The sequence below is a fragment of the Dermochelys coriacea genome, chromosome 2 (assembly GCF_009764565.3).
Source record: "Dermochelys coriacea isolate rDerCor1 chromosome 2, rDerCor1.pri.v4, whole genome shotgun sequence".
Lineage (NCBI taxonomy): Eukaryota > Metazoa > Chordata > Testudines > Dermochelyidae > Dermochelys > Dermochelys coriacea.
Window position 1 is genome coordinate 119,826,077 of NC_050069.1, and position 24,458 is coordinate 119,850,534.

General features: G+C 40.0%; 2 protein-coding genes across 24 annotated transcripts in view; one reads left to right on the plus strand and one right to left on the minus strand.

The window, feature by feature from the left end:
* The window catches only part of FARS2 (phenylalanyl-tRNA synthetase 2, mitochondrial), a 388,905-nt gene extending 385,013 nt beyond the window's left edge, over window positions 1–3,892 (minus strand). For 2 of the 3 annotated variants that reach the window (XM_043508367.1, XM_043508368.1), the window contains exon 1: window positions 1,415–1,732. In XM_043508367.1, coding sequence (XP_043364302.1) covers window positions 1,415–1,444 — 30 coding nt within the window. In that variant the 5' untranslated portion in view covers window positions 1,445–1,732. Of the gene's footprint in view, window positions 1–1,414; window positions 1,733–3,753 lie in introns of those variants that run through there. The other variant, XM_043508366.1, reaches the window with a different exon arrangement.
* Window positions 3,893–3,981: 89 nt separating this feature from the next.
* The window catches only part of LYRM4 (LYR motif containing 4), a 209,120-nt gene continuing 188,643 nt past the window's right edge, over window positions 3,982–24,458 (plus strand). For all 21 annotated transcript variants that reach the window (XR_006279025.1, XR_006279028.1, XR_006279027.1 and 18 more), the window contains exon 1: window positions 3,982–4,109. Coding sequence is in view for 13 of the 21 variants with exons in the window: in XM_043508376.1 (XP_043364311.1) it covers window positions 4,024–4,109 (86 nt within the window). In the remaining 8 variants the exon portion in view is untranslated. The remainder of the gene's footprint in view (window positions 4,110–24,458) is intronic.

The following is a 24,458-nucleotide window of genomic DNA, read 5'->3' on the forward strand; positions in this document are numbered from 1 at the left end:
CTGTCCTCGCAGAAAGAATAAGGAAAATGGTGGATGGAATCTTCCTGTTAAACAGAAAGAGACAGAGGGAAACCTTCGCTACACATCCCAGGGACATTTTTCCCCGAGAGTCCTTGTGCTATCACCCTGCCTCAACGCTCTCATACAGCACAAAGCAAATCATATTTTAATCATTATCATAATTTAATAGATTCATGGAGGCTAAGGCCAGAAGGGATCATCCAATCATCTAATCTGACCTCCTGCACATCACAGGCCATTACATTTCACCCAACTATCCCCATATTAAGCCCAAAGAATGCATAGATTTCAAGGCCTGAAGGGACCATTGTGATCATATAGTCTGACCTCCTGTACCACACAGGTCATAGAACTTTCCCAAAATAATTACTAGAACATACCTTTTAGAAAAACATCCAATCGTAATTTAAAAATTGTTTGTGACAGAGAATCCACCAAGACCTATGGTAAATTTCCCAATGGTTAATTACTCTCACTGCCAAAAATTTACACCTTATTTTCAATCTGAAGTTGTCTAATTTCAACTTCCAGCCATTGGATCATGTTATAACTTTCTCTGCTAGACTGAAGAGCCATTATTAATTATTTGTTCCCTATGTAGATACTTATAGATTGTAATTAAGTTATTCCCTAACATTTTCTTAGTTAAGCTATAATCACAGGTTTCAGAGTAGCAGCCGTGTTAGTCTGTATTCGCAAAAAGTACTCCTTTTCTTTTTAGTTAAGATAAATAGACTGAGCTCTTTGGCATAAAGGCATGTTTTCTAACCCTTTAACATTCTTGTGACTTTTCTCTGAACCCTCTCCAATTTATCAATACCCTTGAATTGTTAGCACCAGAACTGGACACAGTATTCCAGCAGGGGTCATACCATGCCAAATATAGAAGTAAAATAACCTCTTTACTCCTATTCAAGATTCCCTGGTTTATCCATCCCAGGATGTGTAACTTTAGTTAGACAAAAGCATTTCAGTACTCATGAAACTAAACTGTGTGCGATAAACGGAGAACAGGAGAAACCAAGGTGCCAGCATTGCCCAAAGGGCCCTGCAATAACAGCACACTGATTAGGCGAGATATGACCAAATATGCCCATAATCAATGTGGAGCCTTCCTGTGACTATAGGTTTGGCAACGTTGTCTGAATCAGCCATAGACCTTTATGATTGAAATTACTGAACTTTGGGAGCAGTTCAAAGAAGTACAAGTAGTATTGGACTGATATTAGTTATTGACTCCAGGATCATCCTGCCCCTCTCTTATCATGCAACCTTTCAACTGCCCAACCTCTCCCTCTGGCATTACCTTCTCAACTCTCACTTCAATAATCCCTTCCTCTCCCCAACTTCAACCCAAAGAGCCCCTTAAGGGTTTGTAATACAAAGAACTAACCTGACTTCTGGCTGCCAACACTCTGTCCATGTGGTTTGAACGTTACACCCTTTCCGCTGTCCTTCTTATGGGTTTGTCTTTTAAGGACTCAAGTCTGCAACCATTTAAGAACAAAAGAAATGTTATGCATGACAGCAGTCCTATTAAATTCAACAGGGTTATTTATTTGCATAAAGTTACTCTGGTGTGCAAGTGTTTGCAGCATTGGAGCCTTAGGACAGTGGTTCTCCACCAGAGGTACGCATACCCCTGGGGGTACGCAGAGGTCTTCCAGGGGATACATCAATTCATCTAGATATTTGCCTACTTTTACAACAGGATACATAAAAAGCACTAGTGAAGTCAGTACAAACTAAAATTTCACACAGACAATGACTTGTTTATACTGCTCTATACACTGAAATGTGAGTACAATATTTATATTTCAATTGATTTATTTTATAATTATAGGGTAAAAATGAAAAAGTAAGCAATTTTTCAGTACTGTGACACTTTTGTATTTTAATGTTTGATTTTGTAAGCAAGTAGTTTTTAAGTGGGGTGAAACTTGGAGGGAACACAAGGCAAATCTGATTCCTGAAAGGGGTACAGTAGTCTGGAAAGGCTGAGCCACTGCCTTAGGACATGCGTTTAACTTTAACAATTCTAAAAGTCTAATTAGGTTCAACTTTCCAAATGCAGGATACCATGTTTTGGTTAAGAAGTACCATTCAAATATGTGACAGAGAAGTCAATCACAAGCTATTTAAAGACACTGATTCTGCACGGAGAACCAAAGAGACACACTCCTGTTGAGCAAAAAGAAAAGGAGTACTTGTGGCACCTTAGAGACTAACAAATTTATTAGAGCATAAGCTTTCGTGAGCTACAGCTCACTTCATCCGATGAAGTGAGCTGTAGCTCACGAAAGCTTATGCTCTAATAAATTTGTTAGTCTCTAAGGTGCCACAAGTACTCCTTTTCTTTTTGCGAATACAGACTAACACGGCTGCTACTCTGAACTCCTGTTGAGGTCAGTGGCAAAGGTGTTGGAACAATTTCTACAGTGGAGGTGCTGAGAGCCATGGATCCAAACTGTAAACCTTGTATATGATGGAGACCACTGCAAACCAGGGGTGTGGTAGCACCCTAGCACTCCTAGTTTCAGCACCTAGGGTCAGTGGAGTGCTGGGTGGGGCACAGGGGTCAACCGGCATGGTTCTCAATGCAGGATTGGGATCTAAGTGAGGGAACTTTCAAATAATTATGAGTGAGGATTCAATCCTGCAATCAGGTTTGCAATCAGACCCTTGCTGAACCAAATTTAAAACTGGCTTAATTTTTCAGGAAAATTTCCTCACTATTGACAAGGCCTGTGGGCTTGACTGTGGTCTCCCACCAGTACAAATCAAAAGTAGTATCACGGGAGTTACAGCAGAATAAATCTGATGCACATTAGTAAATAAGCAAGAAAAGCACAAAAATAGGGTGTTTTAGGAGCTTCAAAGATGTGCAGGGGAAAGTCTCTCTTTTCAATATTTTGTTTGCAGGATTAATAATGTGCATGGGACAGAGTGTTCTGGTTTCTAAGGACCTAGCAAACACCATGTAAGATTTCCTTACGAGAAACGGGAAGTGAACATGTACAATGAAGATTGTAGAACTGGTTGAAAAATGGAAAAGATTTCATGGGATACTTTGAAAGCTTCCATTCTGCAGGGACCAGTTTTCCATGAAACTTTGAGACTTTCTAAAAAAAATATATACTTTTAGCCAAAAACTTGTTCAAAATAGTCACTGAACTTTTAGCAATGAAAATGTTAGGCAGCACCTTGAAACACAATTTTGATAGAAGTTATGATTTATAAAATGGATAAAAACATCGTGTTGCCTGAAAAAAATAACAAAGAGGTGACCAGTTTTCCCTGAGCAGGTCCGCGGCGGGGGGAATACATTGACTATTCATCAGAACACTTTTCACTTAACACAAGTATCGGAGGGGTAGCCGTGTTAGTCTGTATCCACAAAAACAACCCTCTGGGAGGCAGGGAGCAGAGTTAAGGGTCTTTGTTCTGAGCACTTCACTGTGCAACCTGGGGCCAATACTCTCTTTGCCCCTAAATCCACCAGCAGGAACACAGTAATATTCATAACGCTGGGGGTGGGGGGGTGTCCCAGGCCCAGAGCAGCCCCTCGGGGGGAGGCTGTGAACGCCCATCCCCGTGGCCGGGAGGCTGCCCGCTAGAGGCAGGGCTGCACGCAGGAGAACCACGCGGCGGCAGCGACCCTAGGAAGCGCCTCCGGCCCCTGCAGCGTCTGTCCCCCCCCGCCCGGCCGGGGCCCTCCCAGCCGCCACTCACCATCCCCTCGGCTCTCTCGCCCCGCGGGCCCGCCGCAGTAGCTGCCCGAGCCCCGCCTGACACGCTGCGAGCGGAGGCCGCCGGCCGGGACCGAGGCGCAGGGGACCGACCGGTAGAGCCGGATCCCGGCAGGGGGCGGCCTCGGTTCCCGCCCCGCCCCGGGGTCCCCGCGCCCCCGCCCGGGGCAGAGGCGGCCGCACTGAGCTCAGGCTCCTGCGCGGGCGGGAGGGTGAAGGGGCTTTCGAGCGAGGACCCGCCTGGGCCAGCAACATGGCGGCGTCCAACCGGACCCAGGTGCTGCGGCTGTACCGGGCCCTGTTGCGGGCGAGCCAGCGCTTCACCGCCTACGGCTACAGGTGGGGCACGGCCAGGGGAGACCCCCGTGCCCGGGAACCTGCTGAGGGGTGGGGGAGGCCGGGGTCCCCCCAAGTCCCTGCGCTTTGGAGGGGCGGGAGGGGGGCCTAGGTTCTGTCCCCCGGTTCTGTGGCGGGGGGTGCAGCTCAGGTTCTAGGCTCCTTCGGGGGGGGGGGGGGGGGAGCGAGCCCGCTACAGGCCCGTGCCCGTGCCCTCTCCCTCTCCCTCCATCCGTGCGTTCTCCTGGGATGGAGGCACAGGCCAGGTTCTCTTCCTCGGGCCTCCTGCATGAGGGTGGGAGAGGCAAACCAGTTTCTCCTGGAGGCCCACTTAGCGTTACTGGGTGTGGGGAGCACAGCCGGGTTCCGAACTCTTCCCCCAGTGGGAGCCTCAGCCTGGCATTGGGTGGGAGCGGAGCCCAGGTTCTCCAACGCCCAGCTGAGCCCGCTGTATTCCACAGAGTAAGGGCACCCAGATTGGGTTCCATCCTTTGAGCCATTTATTTCTGCCCCAGGTGCTGAACATGTGGCCGTCTCTTCCCCCCATTCTATGGGGTTTATGGGACGGCTACATGCCAGGTCCCCCAGACCCTGGCATTCCACCAAGAGGACATGTCTAGGTTACTAGGGAACAACCGGCAAAAAGAACAGGAGGACTTGTGGCACCTTAGAGACTAATAAATTTGTTTGAGCATAAGCTTTTGTGAGCTGCACTTCATCAACAACTGGCTAGCTCTATGCCTCATATTACGTCTAGCTTTCCAGTCCACTTACTAATCGCAATGATGATATGAAGTTAATTGGAGGAGTTCCTTTATTTTAGATGAGACTTTCAATTCTGGTCCTTCTTACTTTCATGTACCACCCTCATGTTAACCATTTTAAAGTGTAGAAATTATGATAAGATGTGCACTTATATTGAATTCTTGCTAGTTTTCACGTAGAGATTCAGTCTTTCCCTTTCTTAAGTTAAATGTCTTGGTTTTGATTAGCCTGTCTCTAAATACAGTAAAATGGGAAATATGGTCTAAAAACAATTTTTGCTATATTTATGAATTTGAAAACACTAAAAATAATGGCAGCTTCTCACAATATGTAAACACCAGCACTTGCCTGCAGGCCATCTGGAAGCAAGAAAACAATTCTACCTGTTGGGGTTTTGTTTTTTTGTTTTTTATAAGACACCCATCAATGAAGTATATGAGCACGTAACTAAAATGAGATGTTGGTAGTCTCTTCTGTTTCTAAGATAAACAGTTCTACAGCATCTTTAGGGCTCACATAATATGGTATTGTGGTATCTTAGCACAAATTTCATAAGGAATTACATTTATTCTGAAGGACAAAATGCTAAAAGTTAAACTCACTATTTCATGGATTTAGTGGAAGGATTTTTTAAGAACATATACTGTTTCTTATGAGTCTATGCATTGAGTGTGAATTGTCTGCTACTGTTTCCCTATTTTACAGTCTTACATTTTTTCCAGAAATGTTTACATTTAGAGTCAGACACGGAGTCGAATATTTTTGTATTGCTTCTGTCTTGCCTATTTATGAATGGCAATGTAAATGTTTTCATCAACATATTCTGAACTTGGTCTCCCGATACCACAGTTCTTTCTTCCAATCCAAAAGTTATTTTGCTGCCATCACTGTGAAGGGTAATGTTAGTTTCAGAGTTACTGAGCTCATTACTGATAGGCTTTAGAATAATAATGCACAGGATCATCTCCAGAATCTGGCAATAAAAATTATGGCGTGCTCTGAAGCCCAGATGTGTGGGCCATGTTTCAATAGCAGGAGAGAATTTAGTAGATAGTAAGTAATTTCATGTCTGCTCTATTATACATGCATGTGCCTAAAGAATAAAGTGTGATTTAAGATGGTAGGAAAAGAATCAGAAGGTGGAAGGTGATGTTGAGGTGTCTAATAGCAATATACTTGGTAGGAAGCATCTGTGGTTTTTTATTGGTAAATAACTTGTTGCATAGGTGTATTTTTCTTGGGTTTTAAGTAAAAAATAAACATCAATATTACAAAGGTCTCAGCAGACACTTGCAACAAGTGTAAAATATAGTTTTTGATTTTAGTTCAAATTTGGATAAATTCAAGATCTGGAGAATCGGGTCTTACCTGTAGAAGAACAGGAAAACACTGAAGAACTAAAAATGTCTTAATTAACATAAAGATCTTCTAAAAGGAAAACATTGTGCTTCCTGCTTTCCCCCTAAAAGTCTGGTCCTTTATAGAAATGGGCCAAAAATGAAGGAGGGTTAAATTGCTGCACGCTGAGACCGTTTGCAGGCATAACACCAGAGTAAAAAAAGAGTAGTCCAAAGAAGCTGCTTACAGATTTTGAGGCCCTGCACCCCAAAGTTCAGAAGGATAAGAGGGAAATGAAAGAGGAACTTGTTCATAGTTTATTACATTAAACTTGAAGTGGGTGTCCATTTACTTTGTAAACATTTGCAGAAATTATCAGCTGATATCATTTATTATTTTTATATTACAAATTATGTACTGGGCTCCCTACAGATTTACTTACTTTAAAAATTAATCTTGCTGAGGGGCTTTCTTATGCATGCAAAAAATAAGATAAAAGATTACACCTTTCCTGCCCAAGGGGGGAAATGAGGGAAGGAAGTCATCTTTGGTGGGGAATTTGAGAGTAGATAAAGATTTACTGTGACCCCCAAATTGTGAAAAACAAATAATAAACAGCCTTCCACATGCCCTTAGTCGAGGAGGCTATTGGATTCTGGCAGCTAAGACATAGAATTGGGTGGTGTTAATAAATTGATCATACAGATTATGATAGTCTTAAAAAATTCTTCTGTACCCTCTCAAATAAAAAAAAGCAAAATTATTAGTTTTCATGCTATAGAAAAATGATTTAATGAGAGAAAATTGTTGTTGTAGCATGCTGTTTGAATGTTGTTTAAATCAATAATCTACCTCTGGTTGAATGTTCTGAAATTTATGATTCTGCTTCAAGCAAACTTCCAGTTGTTTTGGTTATTTTTGTGTTGTTTTGTTTTATGAAACATTATTAAGTTGTCACATTTTGCATCTATTTTAATATCCCCATTCCTCCTCCTTTCTTTGCGCTTTCAGCCCATTCTCCTGGTGTTTGTGTTCTCCCTTTGCTCCTATCTGTAGTATGGGTGTCTGACATGTTTGCATGTTTTAGCAATTACTTTTTACTTTCTCCCCTGTTGGCTAGATACAAGTGCTCCAGACATTGGTTTTATTCTGTTTTGTAACATAATCTGATATGGACTAAAACTGATAATGCAAAAACAGAATGCCACAAGCTATCTCTTGATCCATTGTTTATATGTAGTAAAACTTTCTGACCCTACATGAATAATGGGGATGAATTAAGTATCTAGAATCAGCCAATTATATCTCCTCTTGGTGAACACTTGAAATATAATTCAAGGTAATTTAAAAAACTGGGATTTAGATTAAATTAGGATCTGAGAGAAAAGAGAGAAAATCATTTTCCCGCTGGTGAAAATCTTGGTTTTCTCCATTCTGTGGATCAGCCTTGTCAATCAGTTTACCAAAATTTGATCTGCTAGTCTTTGACTTTTATATTTTTTAAAAAGGATTATTTTATAACATCAAGAGATTAAATTGAGACAGTGTTTATGGGCTTCCTCTGACCTAGGTGTTCTCTAGGTTTCTGATACATGGGGGGTTAGTGAAGTTAAGCTCTCCAGGCTCTACTCCTGGTTCTTCCACTGATTCCAGTTTGGGCAAATTACTTAATTGTCTGTACGTCAATTTACCCATTTCTAGAGGTGATATATTCACCTATTTCACCAGGGTGTTGTGAGACTTGTATTTGGAAAGTGGAATTTGTCATTCAGCGGTCTCCTGTGTAAGTTTTGATTGGTGAGTGCCAGATCTCCTGTGAATAAGATTAATATTCTTGAGTCTTGATTCATAGAATGTTGCTTGTATCTAATGTATCATTGGGTCCCGTTTCGATGGTAACATCAATCCTATGTTGAAACAGCTGGTACCAGCACAGTATGTCCATGATCCACCAACTTGTGCAGAAAAAAGTGCTGAGAAATTAATTATATTTTTATCCTGCTTTCAGTCTAGTAGCCAACAATGGACACTAATTTATTTGAGCAGTTAACCATTTTTAGTGCCTCAAAGGCCTAATGCAAATTCTGGTGGTGCGTAGAGCTGGTAATGTGCCGGTTCTCATCTTTGGATTTAGGCTTTGGTTATTTGGGTCATCCCTAATAGTGGCCTGGCCATTAATTTGTGTGTATCAGTGCACAAGTTCATGAATCTAATGAAAGAGTGAGCCAGTTTCTTTTCATGCATCAGCAGAACTGTAAGCCATAATAAAGACTAGAATATCTTTATTCCTGGTTATAGATAGGGCCCTACCAAATTCACAGTCCATTTTGGTCAATTTCAGAAGTCATAGGATTTAAAAAATCATAAATTTCATGATTTCAGCTATTTAAATCTGAAATTTCAAGGTGGTGTAACTGTAGGGGTCCTGACCCTTAAAGGAGTTGGGCTGTGTGACCAGTGGGGGCCAGCTGAGGTCACTCAATTAGGGTGAACTGCAAAGAATGGGACAGATAATCCTCAAAGCTGGTGAATATTTTAAATACTTAGATTTACCAAGCCACCATAAAACAGCTTCTTTATTACCTCACTGGTTGCCCGGAAGCCAACAGCACAGTTCCCTTGAAGTAACCCAGCCTCAGGCCTCCATCCAGGTACCCAAGTCAAATATGATGAAGATTTCTGAAAAATCTTACTTCATCATATAAAATAAAAGATTCTACCAATCCCAAAGGATCGGACACATTATCTCCCAGGTTAATGAATCTTCCAGATCTTACCCAAATACATGTATACAGCCAATTCTTATTAACTAAACTAAAATGTATTAAAAAACAAAAGAGAGAGAGAATATGGGTAAAAGATCAGCATACATATAGATGTGAGTTCAATTCTTGAGGTTCAGATTCACAGCAGAGATGGTGAGCTTTGTAGTTGCAAAGAGTTCTTTCAGAAGTAGTCCATAAATTATAGTCCAGTGTTTATATTTCAGCGCGATCCAGTCAACATTGGGATCTCAGTCCTTGTGGCTTAGGCTTCCCCTGCATGAAACCTCAAGCAGATCTGAGATAAAAAGGATCAAGACCCAAGGATCTTGTATACAATTTCAGGTCTTCCATGACAAGTGATAGTCCCTCGGGCAACAATAGGTAATCAGGGCATCTTTGAAGTGGATCCATCACCGGTACTTAGCTATACCAGTTAACATAAGACAAATGCTTATTCCTCCACCATTCACTGGTGATTTGCTATACATTTCAAGGAGAGATGAATACAGAGATATCCCGTGTTTAAAATTCATTTAAATACTAGGATGTTCTTTTGATCTCTGAATTATTAGAATACAGCATAGACAGGGACTGTTGATTACATTGTTGACCATTACCGATACATATGTAAATACACAAAAACACAAACATCTCCCCACATATCTTTAAGGGTTGAATTTGAGTAATTTATTTTGCAGGACGTTTAATCCTTTCTGGCCATGCGTCACGGGGGTCGCAAGGCTATTGTAGGAGGGGTGCAGTACTGCTACCCTTACTTCTGTGCTGCTGCCGGCACTGCCTAGAGAGCAGCGGTTGCTGGTCAGGAGCCCAGCTCTGAAGGCAGAGCCACTGCCAGCAACAGCACAGACGTAAGGATGGCATGGTATGCTATCGCCACCCTTACTTCTGCGCTGCTACCTGCAGAGCTGGACCCTTAGTCAGCAGCCACCACTGTCCAGACACCCAGCTCTGAAGGCAGCAGTGCAGAAGTAGGGGTGGCATGATATGGTATTGCCACTCTTACTTCTATGCTGCTGTTGGTGGGCACTGGCTTCAGAGCTAGGCGCCCAGCTAACAGCCACCACTCTCCAGCTGCCCAGGTCTGAAGGCAGCAGAAAAATAAGGGTGGCAATACTGCCACCCCCCTAAAATAACCTTGTGACCCCCTGCAACTCCCTTTTGGGTGAGGAGAAACACTGGTCTCCTCCATGAAATCTGTATGGTATATGGTAAAAGCATACAAAAGACCAGATTTCATGGGGGGAGACCAGATTTCATGGTTCATGATGCGTTTTTCATGGCGATGGATTTGGTAGGGCTCTAGTTATATAGATGTTTGCAGTGTTGTAGTTGCATTGGTCCCAGAATATTAGAGACACAAGGTGGATGAGGTAATCTTTATTGGACCAACTTCTGTTGGTGAAAGAGACAAGCTTCTAAGCTACATAGAGCTGAAGAAGCTTATTTCCTAGTCCTGGACCTCCTCACTCCCTGCATATCAATTCAACTCTAATAATTACTTTCCTAGCAACTTGGCAATACATTTCTGTCATAAAAGTTTAAATTATTCCCCTGGATAAACTACAAACTATTGGCTATGGCTTTCAGTGGAAAAAAATGTGAGACAAAAGACTGAAACCTGAATCATCTAAGCAGCTGAAGGGGGAGAGTGAAGGCCAGGGCAAAATCTAGACCAGGATATCGCAGCACTGAAAGAATTCCTCACAGACCAACTGGATTCAATCTCAAAAGATATTTATGGCATCTCTAAAGATGTATGTGACATAGAATCCTGAATAGCTCACTTAGAAAATGAGCTACCAAAGACTGCCATTGATATCAGGGAAATTAAAGAAGAAACTGTGTCCTTAATTCTTAGACTACACCACCTGGAAGAAAAACAGAATGACCTAGAAAACAGATCTCGAAGAAACAACTTTTGCCCCTTGTGTATTGTTGAGGGTCTAGAGGGGAAGAATATTATCAGCTTTCTTCAGAAGCTGCTCCCTGACGTACTTAAATTGGACCCCTAGCTGCCCCCATTAGATATTGAAAAGGCTCATTGAATGCCTGGTACTAGAAGGCAGGAGTCTGACAAGCCCAGACATGTCTTCAAGCTGATGAAGTTTAATGATAAAGTAATATTAATGAATGCTGCCAGAAAAGCTGAAACCCTGATCTACAAATACCACAACATTTCTTTTTTCTGACTTCTCAGCTGAGCTTAACAAAAAGAAGGCTGCATTCAGTGGCATAAAGCAAATCCTGAGGGTACCAATGTCAGATACAGCATCAAGTATCCATCTACTTTCACTATGGATTTAGCAGGCGCCACAAGATTTTTGCAAAACCCCCTCTGAAGCTTGGCAGACATTTTAAAGACAGATTAGATTTGATCAAAAATAGCAGTCTCTTTTTTTATCATGAAAAGCATACCTCCACAAGTTTAAAAATCAGTTTTTCCTATGCATCCTTGTAGATACGGTATTATTCACTTATATAATCTTCCAGCTCCTAGCAGATAACCAGCTAGATTGAACTCTTCTGTTGATCTCCTTTGGAACTGAGCAATACAATAACAACAACTGTATAGTACTGCAATGCAAAGAGTAACAGTTTAATACTAAGCTGGGATTTATAGTACCATCCACTGACTGAAGTATTAGCTGCACTAACCATCACAACTTGCATGAATAGACAGAGTATCTTCACTAGCTCTATCTCTGATAGATTGTGTTTTGGTGATCACAGTTCGCATGGAAGTCAACATTCCTGATTTGTAGACTGTAACCTAAACCTTAAATTGCACTAGTTTTTATTCAGTTTGTGCAGGGCATTTGAAATAGTAGGAATATGATTTTATATTGTATTTTTCATATTCAGATTTTTTACTAATTTATATTTGATTTAACAAATCAATTGTAAACTTACGTGTGATGGATCTGTATGTATTTGCATATACTTATGTGCAAGTATACATAAAATCTTCTGTACTTACGAATACATTATACATCTTCTAGAATACCTAATGGTATTTACAGGGTAATATTTGACTTAAAATATATTTGTATTTTGAGCTGTTTAGACTATTGTTAAATAATATAGCGAGAGGAGAAGCAAATGGAACTGAAGCCATCAAGGATCTGAACATGTCCACACTGGCTTGTTTTAAGTCTGTTAATTTTTGTGTGTGTTCTGTTGCAAATATACTTTGGAAGACGCATGAAATTTAACTGCAGATCTTTTTGTATACCTGGCACTCTTAGAGGCTCAATTAAAGGCATAAAATCATTCAAAACTAACCAGTATTTCATATTTATAAATACAGACCATATCCTAGAGATGTGGTTTTACATATTTCCCCATTGATATTTATCTTAAGGTTATATATTTTAATGTATCTTTTTAAAACTGTGCCATGAATGTTCTTAGTGTGTTCTCCTGGAATGTGAGGGAACTTAACCTTCCAAAAGAATTAAATTCCTGAGACACCTCAGATTAAAAAAAAAAAGTACCAAGTTGCTTTATTACAGGAAACTCATCTAGCACAAATAGATGTCAGTAGAATCAAGATGTGGGCAGGTGTTGAGTTTCATTCCTCATTGAATTCTAAGAGCAGAGGCATATCATCTTAATTCATTAAAATATAAATTTTCAGTGCATACACTCTTGGTTTGATCCTGAAGGAAGATACGTTCTTCTTGAAGGCTGTTTCAACTCAAGAGTTAATTCTAGGACGCATGTATAATCGAAGTGGAGGTAATTACAAATTTTTCAAATACATTGCAGACATTCTTTCTAATAAAAAAAAGAGATTCCTCTAATATTTGGAGGTGGTTGGATTTATCCAGCTGTCTATCTAGCATAGTATTCCAATTACATGATACCCAGTTCGCAAAACACAATAGGCCAACCTTCATGATTAATGAACGAACTTGATTTTAAAAGATACGGAAATGGAGACACCCCAAGGAGCATGACTATTCATTTTACTCCAGAATTGACTTTTTTCTTGTGTCTTCAGAACTGATTTCAGAAGCAGCTATTGATGATGTATTAATTTCAGATCATGCATCAATTATGCTTAACATAGATGCAGATTTCAGAGTAGCAGCCATGTTAGTCTGTATTCGCAAAAAGAAAAGGAGTACTTGTGGCACCTTAGAGACTAACAAATTTATTTGAGCATAAGCTTTCGTGAGCTACAGCTCACTTCATCGGATGCGTTTGGTGGAAAATACAGTGGGAAAATTTATATACACACACACAGAGAACATGAAACAATGGGTTTTATCATACACACTGTAAGGAGAGTGATCACTTAAGATGAGCCATCACCAGCAGCAGGGGGGGGGGCGGGAAGGAGGAAAACCTTCCATGGTGACAAGCATGGTAGGCCATTTCCAGCAGTTAACAAGAACATCTGAGGAACAGTGGGGGGTGGGTTGGGGTGGGGGGGAGAAATAATATGGGGAAATAGTTTTACTTTGTGTAATGACTCATCCATTCCCAGTCTCTATTCAAGCCTAAGTTAATTGTATCCAGTTTGCAAATTAATTCCAATTCCACAGTCTCTCGTTGGAGTCTGTTTTTGAAGTTTTTTTGTTGAAGGATAGCCACCCTCAGGTCTGTAATCAAGTGACAGGAGAGACTGAAGTGTTCTCCGTCTGGTTTTAGAATGTTATAATTCTTGACATCAGATTTGTATCCATTTATTCTTTTACGTAGAGACTGTCCAGTTTGACCAATGTACATGGCAGAGGGGCATTGCTGGCACATGATGGCCTATATCACATTGGTAGATGCGCAGGTGAACGAGCCTCTGATAGTGTGGCTTTTGTGATTAGGCCTATGATGATGTCCCCTGAATAGATATGTGGATGGAGTTGGCAACGGGCTTTGTTGCAAGGATAGGTTCCTGGGTTAGTGGTTCTGTTGTGTGGTGTGTGATTGCTGGTGAGTATTTGCTTCAGGTTGTGGGGCTGTCTGTAATCAAGGACTGGTCTGTCTCCCAAGATCTGTGAGAGTGATGGGTCATCCTTCAGGATAGGTTGTAGATCCTTGATGATGCATTGGAGAGGTTTTAGTTGGGGGCTGAAGGTGATAGGTAGTGGTGTTCTGTAATTTTCTTTGTTGAGCCTGTCCTGTAGTAGGTGACTTCTGGGTACCCTTCTGGCTCTGTCAATCTGTTTCTTCACTTCAGCAGGTGGGTATTGTAGTTATAAGAACGCATGATAGAGATCTTGTAGGTGTTTGTCTCTGTCTGAGGGATTGGAGCAAATGCGGTTATATCGTAGAGCTTGGCTGTAGACAATGGATCGTGTGGTATGATCTGGATGAAAGCTAGAGGCATGTAGGTAGCGGTCAGTAGGTTTCCGATATAGGGTGGTGGTTTTGTGACCATCACGTATTAACACCGTAGTGTCCAAGAAGTGGATCTCTTGTGTGGACTGGTCCAGGCTGAGGTTGATGGTGCGATGGAAATTGTTGAAATCATGGTGGAATTCCTCAAGGCCTTCTTTTCCATGGGTCCAGATGATGAAAATGTCATCAGTGTAGCGCAAGTAGAGTCGAGGCGTTAGGGGACGAGAGCTGAGGAAGCGTTGTTCTAAGTCAGCCATAAAAATGTTGGCATACTGTGGGGCCATGCGGGTACCCATTGCAATGCCACTGATTTAAAGGTATACATTGTCCCCAAATGTGAAATAGTTATGGGTGAGGACAAAGTCACAAAGGTCAGCCACCAGGTTAGCCATGACATTATCAGGGATACTGTTCCTGGTGGCTTGTAGTCCATCGTTGTGTGGAATGTTGGTGTAGAGGGCTTCTACATCCAGAAGTCACCGACTACAGGACAGGCCCAACGAAGAAAATAACAGAACGCCACTAGCCATCACCTTCAGCCCCCAACTAAAACCTCTCCAACGCATCATCAAGGATCTACAACCTATCCTGAAGGATGACCCATCACTCTCACAGATCTTGGGAGACAGGCCAGTCCTTGCTTACAGACAGCCCCCCAACCTGAAGCAAATACTCACTAGCAACCTATCCTTGCAACAAAGCCCGTTGCCAACTCTGTCCACATATCTATTCAAGGGACACCATCATAGGGCCTAATCACATCAGCCACACTATCAGAGGCTCTTTCACTTGCGCATCTACCAATGTGATATATGCCATCATGTGCCAGCAATGCCCCTCTGCCATGTACATTGGTCAAACTGGACAGTATCTACGTAAAAGAATGAATGGACACAAATCAGACGTCAAGTATTATAACATTCAAAAACCAGTCGGAGAACACTTCAATCTCTCCGGTCACTCGATTACAGACCTCAGAGTGGCTATCCTTCAACAAAAATAACTTCAAAAACAGACTCCAATGAGAGACTGCTGAATTGGAATTAATTTGCAAACTGGGTACAATTAACTTAGGCTTGAATAGAGACTGGGAATGGATGAGTCATTACACAAAGTAAAACTGTTTCCCCGTGTTATTTCTCCCACCCCACCCCCCCACTGTTCCTCAGATGTTCTTGTTAACTGCTGGAAATGGCCTACCTTGCTTGTCACCATGAAAGGTTTCCCCCCCCCCCCCGCTGCTGGTGATGACTCATCTTAAGTGATCACTCTCCTTACAGTGTGTATGATAAAACCCATTGTTTCATGTTCTCTGTGTGTGTATATAAATCTCCCCACTGTATTTTCCACCAAATGCATCCGATGAAGTGAGCTGTAGCTCACGAAAGCTTATGCTCAAATAAATTTGTTAGTCTCTAAGGTGCTATAGATGCAGGTTATATATCATTGAAGTCTTCCAGATGGAGGCTGAACACTCTGCTATTAAAAAATACATCGTTTTGTTCCACAGTTGATTCAGTCATCTCTAACTTCATACAAGAAAATAAGCACTGAGTTACCTGAGATACCATCTTTTGGGAAGCTATGAAAGTTACTTTAAAGGATAAATGTATAAAATATGCCTCCCTAAAAAAGAAGGAAAAACTCAAGTTACTAGAATCTCTGGATAAGGAAATAAATGAGTTGCAAAGAAAGCATAAGACTGACCCAAATAATGTAAACCTCCTACATTCTCTAATCAACACAAAATATAAATATAATGAATGCTTATCCAGCCAAGTTGAATTTACACTCAACAGGATCAGTCAAAGATATTATGAATGGGAGATAAAGCAGGTAAACTACTTGTCGGAAGACTTAACACGGAACTAGCCAACAACAATATTTCTTCCTTATTACATGAAGACAGGAATGCAGTCATTGAACCAATAAATGTAAATAATTTAAGCAGTTCTATCAAGCTTTATATAAATCAGACAACCAATTTGACTCTAATAAATTTGATCATTTCGTTGAAGGCCTACCTTTTATTACCCTAACTTCAGAAGAAGTGTTGTTTATGGACAAAGCTAGCACAACACAAGATAAAACAGTCTATTAAAAATATATGAATTCCAGCGAGGCTCCTGGGATGGATGGCTTTCCAGCAGATTTCTACAAAACATTTTGTAATCGGCTATCTTCTGTTCTTTCAAAGGTGTTCACTGAAACATTCCAAAAATGAACTATTTCTCATGAGATGAGAACTGCTTTAATTACTTAAAGAAGAACAAAGATGGTTGCAACTCTGGTGACTTCTGCCCCATATTTCTATTGAACATAGATTCTAAATAATTGCAAACTTTTTGGTGACACAACTGAATGTCATCATCCCCTCAATTATACACACAGATTAGGCTGGTTTCATTAAAGGAAGATTGGCTGCTGATAATATGATAAAAAGCTCTCACTTGGTCACAGTGTGAGGCAACATTGCCTCATGGTCCAGCAAGCTCAGATGTCAAATGTTCCCAAGACCCAGAGAAAGCCTTTGTTAGGTTTGAATGGCCTTATCTAATGGCTGTCCTTAAAAAAAAAAAAAAAAAAAAAAAAATCTGATTTGGACCAATAATCCTGAATTGGGTCAGTGCATTATACAGCTTCAATGTCAGGTAATGGAATTATTTCTCCCACATTTCAACTAGAAAGAGTCACACAAGAGGGCTGTCCCTTCTCACCCCTTCTTTTTAATGTTGCCGTTGAACCACTGGCAATGTACATACATCAGCACTCAGTCACTGAAGGTGTGACTATAAACATGAAAGAATGCAAAATTAACTTATATGCTGATGACATTTTTGTACAATTGAAGAATCCATTCTCATCAATCCCATCATTATTGAATGCAGCTGATGTTTTTGGAAAGATCTCTGGTTTTGCATTAACTGGAATAAATCACAAGCAATGAATATATCCAAAAGACCAGATCCTTCTTAGTTTCAGAATTTTCCTGTTCAAATATGCAAGCAAATAACTTACTTGGGTGTTAAAATTTGTCCTAATCTTCCCAAAATTGTTTTGATAAATATGGACTATATTAAAAAGACAAGGTGGGCGTGGTAATATCTTTTATTGGACCAACTTCTGTTGGTGAGAGCAACAAGTTTTTGTCAAATCTTGTCTCTCTCTTAATCTTACCAGCAAAAGTTCCTCTTGTCTTTCAAGTCTCTCCCTTTGCTCTTTGCTCAAATAAGTAGTCTTATCATGCAATTTATATGGGATAAAAAACAACCTTGCTTGTCACAGGAGGCCCTTAAAAAATCCTGGGCAACTGGAGGTGTGGGGTTGCCCAATTTGTGTCTATATTATCTAGCATTCCAAATGCATCCTATAGTAGCATGGTTCCCCTCCAGTAACTCTGTGTATACCAGCCTTGTTTGAGATAAAAAGAAATTTAGATATGCCATTTGGTTCCCTCTGTTCTTTTATATATCTTAAGATGCTACCTACACCATTAAGGAAAAAATCCAATCTTTGCATCTACATGGGGCATACTGCAATGCATTAAAATGATTACAGCATCAACTCTTCTAATTCTCTTCTTGAATCACTATGGTATAACCCATGCCTCAGGATCAAAACCAGCCCTACACTTAAGATCATTTGGATAGAAAAAGGATTAATAAAAAAATAAATATGTAATACAAGATGGTAGACTGGACCTCAATTACATATAAAAAAAATCAACTATTGCTGTGTGTCAGTTCCGTCTTTCAGCAGCTATGCTCAAGGATTCATGCAAGGATAGGGGACAAATCGATCTCACCTCTAAAAGAACTTGTTAAGAAATATTATAGATGGCTTAATGCTTTGCATTACCCGCTAAATCTCAGTCTCAAATTAAAATGGGGAAAAAGGACTTTGCCTTGGAGGATATCTGGCTTAATGTGAAAGATTCTTCAAGTTCTTTATCCTGCAATTCTTCCAGAACAAGATATTAAACAGGTAATACTGGACTCCAGGACATTTGTTTAAAGCTAGATTAGCAACACACAGTGAATGTTGGAAACAGCCCCATGCCAACCTTTCACACATTCTCTATACCTGTCAAAAAATGTGTGTGTTCTGGAATACCATATTTAGTGCTCTCTCAAAAGCTTGAAGTGTTGCTATTTTTCCTTCTCCACGCTTGTGTATTGTAGGGGTACTGGATGAGTTAGTATTACCAATTAACATGAAGAAATGGATTGCGGTAACTATTTTAGTGGCCAAAGAGTTATTTTGAGAAAATGGAAATCTGCAATTCTTCATACACAGACTGACTTAAAGAAAAAGAGTACTTGTGGCACCTTGGAGAATAACAAATTTATTTGAGCATAAGCTTTCATGAGCTACAGCTCACTTCATCGGATGCATTCAGTGGATGCATCCGATGAAGTGAGCTGTAGCTCACAAAAGCTTACGCTCAAATAAATTTGTTAGTCTCTAAGGTGCCACAAGTACTCCTCCTTTTTTGCGAATACAGACTAAAACGGCTGCTACTCTGAAAGACTGGCTTAATGAGCTCTGTACTACTACCTTAATGGAAAAAATGACTGTCTAATAGAAATGCTTGGGGAAAAAATATGAATATGTCTGATCAGACATGAAACTATTGCATACTTCTGCAGTTTGGTATCCTAATACTCATAAGTTATGTTCTCACTTATTTATCTATTTAGTCACTTTAACAATTGATGCCCTGCACGACCTCTGTCATTGCAGATTTTTTTTTGTTTGTTTGTTTTTCCAGGTTTTACAAACTGAATATTGAATTTTGCCAGGTATATGGTGTTTCCATCTTGTGTATGTATTTATATATGTTTTGGTTGTGTTATGTGTTTATATTTTATCTAAAAACAAAAAAAAGTGTATCCTTAAATTAAAAAAAACACAAAACAAGTTGGTGCAATAAAAGAAATTACCCCAGCCTCCTTGTCTCTATGGTTATATACATGCAGAAAGATCACTGTAAGTGCTTTTAGAGTCTAGGCTGAGTTTAACTAGCTGCACTACAAAAATGTAACCTTTTTAACGAACTTGATTAGTAAAAAGAAATATGAAACAATTCCTCCTCCAGTTAGGAATTTGATCAACTCACTGAAAGCTGTTATAGATTAGAATGGGCTTTAGATTCCTTAGCTTCTCACTGCGATCTACTTGTCTCTTGGGCATTGCAGGTGTTGTAGTTTAAGGATCATTTGTGTGAGTTGAAATATCTGGAGTCCATATGGAAGAAGAAAGAGCATAGAAGATGGGTCTGATGTAGTGTACAAGGATTTTATGCAGAGGTGAAGAAATAGTCCAATGGTTAGGGTGCTATACTGAGACTTCGGAGTCCTGAATTTGATTCACTGCTTTGCCACAGACTTTCTGTGTGACCCTGGGCAAGCTAGTTCCCTGTGCAACAGTTCCTTATCTATAAAATCAGATAATAGCTCTTGCTACCTCACAGAGGTATGGTAAAGATTAATATATTTAAGATTATGAGGCACTCAGATATTTATGTAGTGTCTGACATACCTGGAAAAATAAGAGTTATGATTGAGACCAGAAAGTGGTGTTTAGACCTGGAAAGCTCATGTTCAGAACTGGTTCTGAACTTGGGGCTAAATCAGCTAATCACTGGTTCAGCAGCACCTGTTGCTGACACCAGTTGTCATCAATTAACAACTTTTCAAATGTACAACAAGCTTTAAGTTGGCAGATGGTTGTGCCTTTGCTGTGATGGGTGCTCGGGTGTGGAAATCACTGCTGGCCTCCAACAAATCTTATTACTTTTAAACAATCCCTCAAATAAATGTATATATTGTTTCAAAAATATTGTGATCATTGCTGGCCTATCTACTACCTCATTTCCCCCAATCCCTTTTCCTTTTAAAAATAGTATTCATATTGCATTTCATTCCCCCTGCTACTCCCAAGCTGTAAGATTTGATCAGCTAAAGTGAAACGTCTTGCTTTACTGTTAGGCACTGACAAACTAAAAACACCTTTTATCTCCGGTCTAGATTAACAACTGCACAAAGGCTTTATCTGTAACACATCCGTGCTGAATGAGTAGTGCTATACATTTTGCTTTCTGGTTTTCCTAAATGGGATTGTGATTGACAAGATCTTCCCTGCTGTCAGCAGCATGTTGCATGATACTGTACAATTAGAACAAAATGTGATCCATGGAGACGTTAAAAATTTATCTGAAACATGGCATTTTCAGGAAAGTTTCGTATTCTGTCTTCAAGCAGGTAGTCTTATAACTGAGTTAAGGAAGCTAGAAAGTGGGGAGGTGTCAATTCCATTCCCATAGCATTTTGACTTATCCACCCCAGAAATCTGGCTGTACCATGACAATGAAATATTGTGATTTGATACTTTTCCTGTTTGAACAATTTGCAGTGCAATAAAGATAGGTAATCAGATGAGGGATGTGTGGTATTTTTTGTTGGTTTTCTTTAGTTTCGTTCCCTACATATATTAGTTGCCTCTTTCCAAGCAGTGGTAGATTTTGGGGCCTTCCAGGTCCTATTCCCATTTGGCATAGAAATCATTGATGCAAACCTAGGTTTTTCTTAGTGTAATTTGTTTAGTTACAAAATGTTCACGGCATATTTCCTTGAACAGAGGTGGTAAAAAAAAAAAAAAGTCGCAGTCATCGCCCTTATACAGAAACCATATGTAAGGCCCCACTGCCCTGTCCCAAGAAGACACTGCCTTGTACAAAATCAAATAGATCTAGCTGCTTAAACGTTCTGCAGCCCCTATGCTTTTCCAACAGAAAATGGTTCCATCAAATCTGTTCTATTCAGGACCCATTTCCTTGGACTTCAAGGCATCATTGAATGTTATTCTAAACTTTTATCCTTTCCTTGTAAATTTAAATATATTTCTCTTTTAAAAACCAAATGAAAACACATTCATACTTCTGCTTTGGCAAGTTTACAAAATGTCACTAGGACAGAGAGGAACCTAAAATATTTATGGTAGTAATTTGAAAAAACAAAATGTGATCCAAACTTTTGAAAAATAGAAACGGTTAGCTATAATTTGAAAACAATGAAGTGGGTCTTTCTCTGGGACTGATAATTGACTTTGTTGTTTTAATAAGGCTCCCAAATTAAGGAAATCTGATGTATTTGTAATCTGAGACACTATTTACCTTCTTTACATAGCACAGTGGAACAGACATTTTTCTTTTATGTAAAATTTAATTACAGGTAGTGTTTGAGAACTAATGAGGGTAATAGAAAATCACTGCTTTTGGCACAGATTTGTTTCAGTAGTAATATCTATATAATTTCTAGTAGATAAGAAGTTCTTTGTAATGTAGTAATAGCTCTGCAACATTGAAAGATCAAGTTCACTCCCCTTTCTCACCCTGCATTCTTCTGTAGATGTGGTTAATTTTCATTTTCTCACTTTCAGAGCCTGAAGCTCCCCTTCTATATTCTGCTGCACACAGAGAAAAATGATTGAACTGATTTTCTTATTAGCAGTGGGTATAAATAAGGTTGTGATTCCAGGGATCTTCCTTAAATGATGAGACAGCTCATCATTCTTTGAAGAAGAAAAAGATTTATCTTTTTCCAACCTGCTCAGTTAGCTTGTTTAGATCTGCTAGAAAAGTAGGCCAACAGTAACTTGTTCCAGCATGCAAGGTGGCAGATGGCACCAGGATTGGCCTACTGTGGTCCTTTGTTCATTGGTTAGATCCAGTCCTGTCCCTTTGAACTCTGGCTACAAGAGAAGTACAACTCTTTGGTCAGTTATCTCACCAATAAGAGCTGAGATGAGAAAAATGGAATTTATTTTCTTGGTGTTCTTCTGGGTATGTGAATATTTGGGCCTCCACTGATTTGGCTTGCACACAGGAAGTCAGCCACGCTTTCTACATTCTGTTTCAGGTCCCATGATCTTCCCCACTCCCCGCCGCCCCAACCTCAACTGAAGGGAAGGACGCTTTCTTGAGCCATTATATGAAGTGTAAGATATTTCACCCACTTCCCTTAATATCAAAGCTCCTTGATAAGATCAGAATGAGGAAGCCACAGTCATTTTGAAGGTTCCCTTCTGGCTGAAGTATCCCCAGTTTTTGAATCTATGAAAACATGGCTTTTTTTCTACTCTTATTTTTTTCCCCACTACATTTTATTGCTTTTTCCCTCTCCCTTTTAAAAAGCTTTTATTAATTACTTTCTCAGAGCACAATTTAGTGTTTAATATGATATAATGAAGAGATTGTATATACACCTACTTTCTGAAAATTGGTTGTCTGCAATGAAAAAAAAACCTTAAAATAAACCTTAAGGAAACTTTAGATGAGCCCCCCGTGCAATGAATTGGCTGTGTCCCGGGATTGGCTGGCATACAGGGGCTAAGAATATATTAGGTATTGCAGGAAAGTCAGATAATGCTGGTTACAAAGTGGTATGAAAGGCTGTTTCCTTGATCATGTTGGGGTTTTTTTGTTTGTTTGCTTGCTTGCTTTGTTTGTTTTTGTATCTTTCTTTTGATAACTGGCAATGGATAACATAGTGTTGTCTACTAAATGAGAAGAGCCCAAATACAAAATAAAGTAGAATTTAAGTGCATGTGTAAATAATATAGTATCCAGAGGTCAAGGAATTTTCTTCTGACCTTTCCAAATTATTGTTCTATGAAAACTGCTGGTGAAATAGGTGGACAAGTCAGTGTGGAAGATGGGATGTATCATAGCTTAGTATCAGGGTTTTGGAACAGAGCCTGGAGCTGGAGCGTGGAGCAGCTCTGGAGCAGTGAAACTGCAGGTTTTTGCCTGGAGCTGGAGCGGAGCTGGAGCACAGCTCCAAAGCCCTGCTTAGTATGACTTCTTGTGAATTAGTGTCTATTGAGTTACACTGACTTTGTGTCTTGAACTTAATGGAAAGATGATCTGTTTTTGTTTTTAGTTGACAAAAATTTTAGTGGTTATTTCCATGCACAGTGAAATGGCATTGAAATAATATAATTTTGTAAACATTATATAAAGATAAGCCTGAGCTTCAAAATCTCTATGTGGATATTGAGCACCCTAAAGTCTGAATATATTCAGATCGTGTGTTTTGATTGAATCCATTACAAAAATATGTATCGTTTGCAAAACTCTGATCCTAATGTGGGTTTGGATTCTGAGTCCACTCACCCAGTTTTGGGGCTTTTCAGACCCATGATTTTGGTTCAGGCCCATTTGTAACTTATTAGCTAATACAGATGCATGATACCATTCCACAGCTGTTATATCATAAATAGAATGTATGCTTTCTAATAAGTATATACAGTCCAGAAGTACAGTATTCAGTCACTTAAGAATTTATAGATATAATTTTTCTGCCCCATTTCAACTAATTTTATATAGGCATCACTATACAAAATCTGTCTCTTATTTTTAAAAGTCTTTTTTTTTTTTCATTTTAGTTTTGGGTTCATTGTTTAGCTGCAGAAGACCTATGGCAGCAATATATGGAGAGGATGCTGTATATTCTTTGTTGCTTTTGTCTTTGATATCTGTAAAATAATGCTTGTACTCCTTCAGGGCTAAGAAGTTCATAGAATCATAGAATATCAGGGTTGGAAGGGACCCCAGAAGGTCATCTAGTCCAACCCCCTGCTCAAAGCAGGACCAAGTCCCAGTTAAATCATCCTAGCCAGGGCTTTGTCAAGCCTGACCTTAAAAACCTCTAAGGAAGGAGATTCTACCACCTCCCTAGGTAACGCATTCCAGTGTTTCACCACCCTCTTAGTGAAAAAGTTTTTCCTAATATCCAATCTAAACCTCCCCCATTGCAACTTGAGACCATTACTCCTCGTTCTGTCATCTGCTACCATTGAGAACAGTCTAGAGCCATCCTCTTTGAAACCCCCTTTCAGGTAGTTGAAAGCAGCTATCAAATCCCCCCTCATTCTTCTCTTCTGCAGACTAAACAATCCCAGCTCCCTCAGCCTCTCCTCATAAGTCATGTGCTCTAGACCCCTAATCATTTTTGTTGCCCTTCGCTGTACTCTTTCCAATTTATCCACATCCTTCTTGTAGTGTGGGGCCCAAAACTGGACACAGTACTCCAGATGAGGCCTCACCAGTGTCGAATAG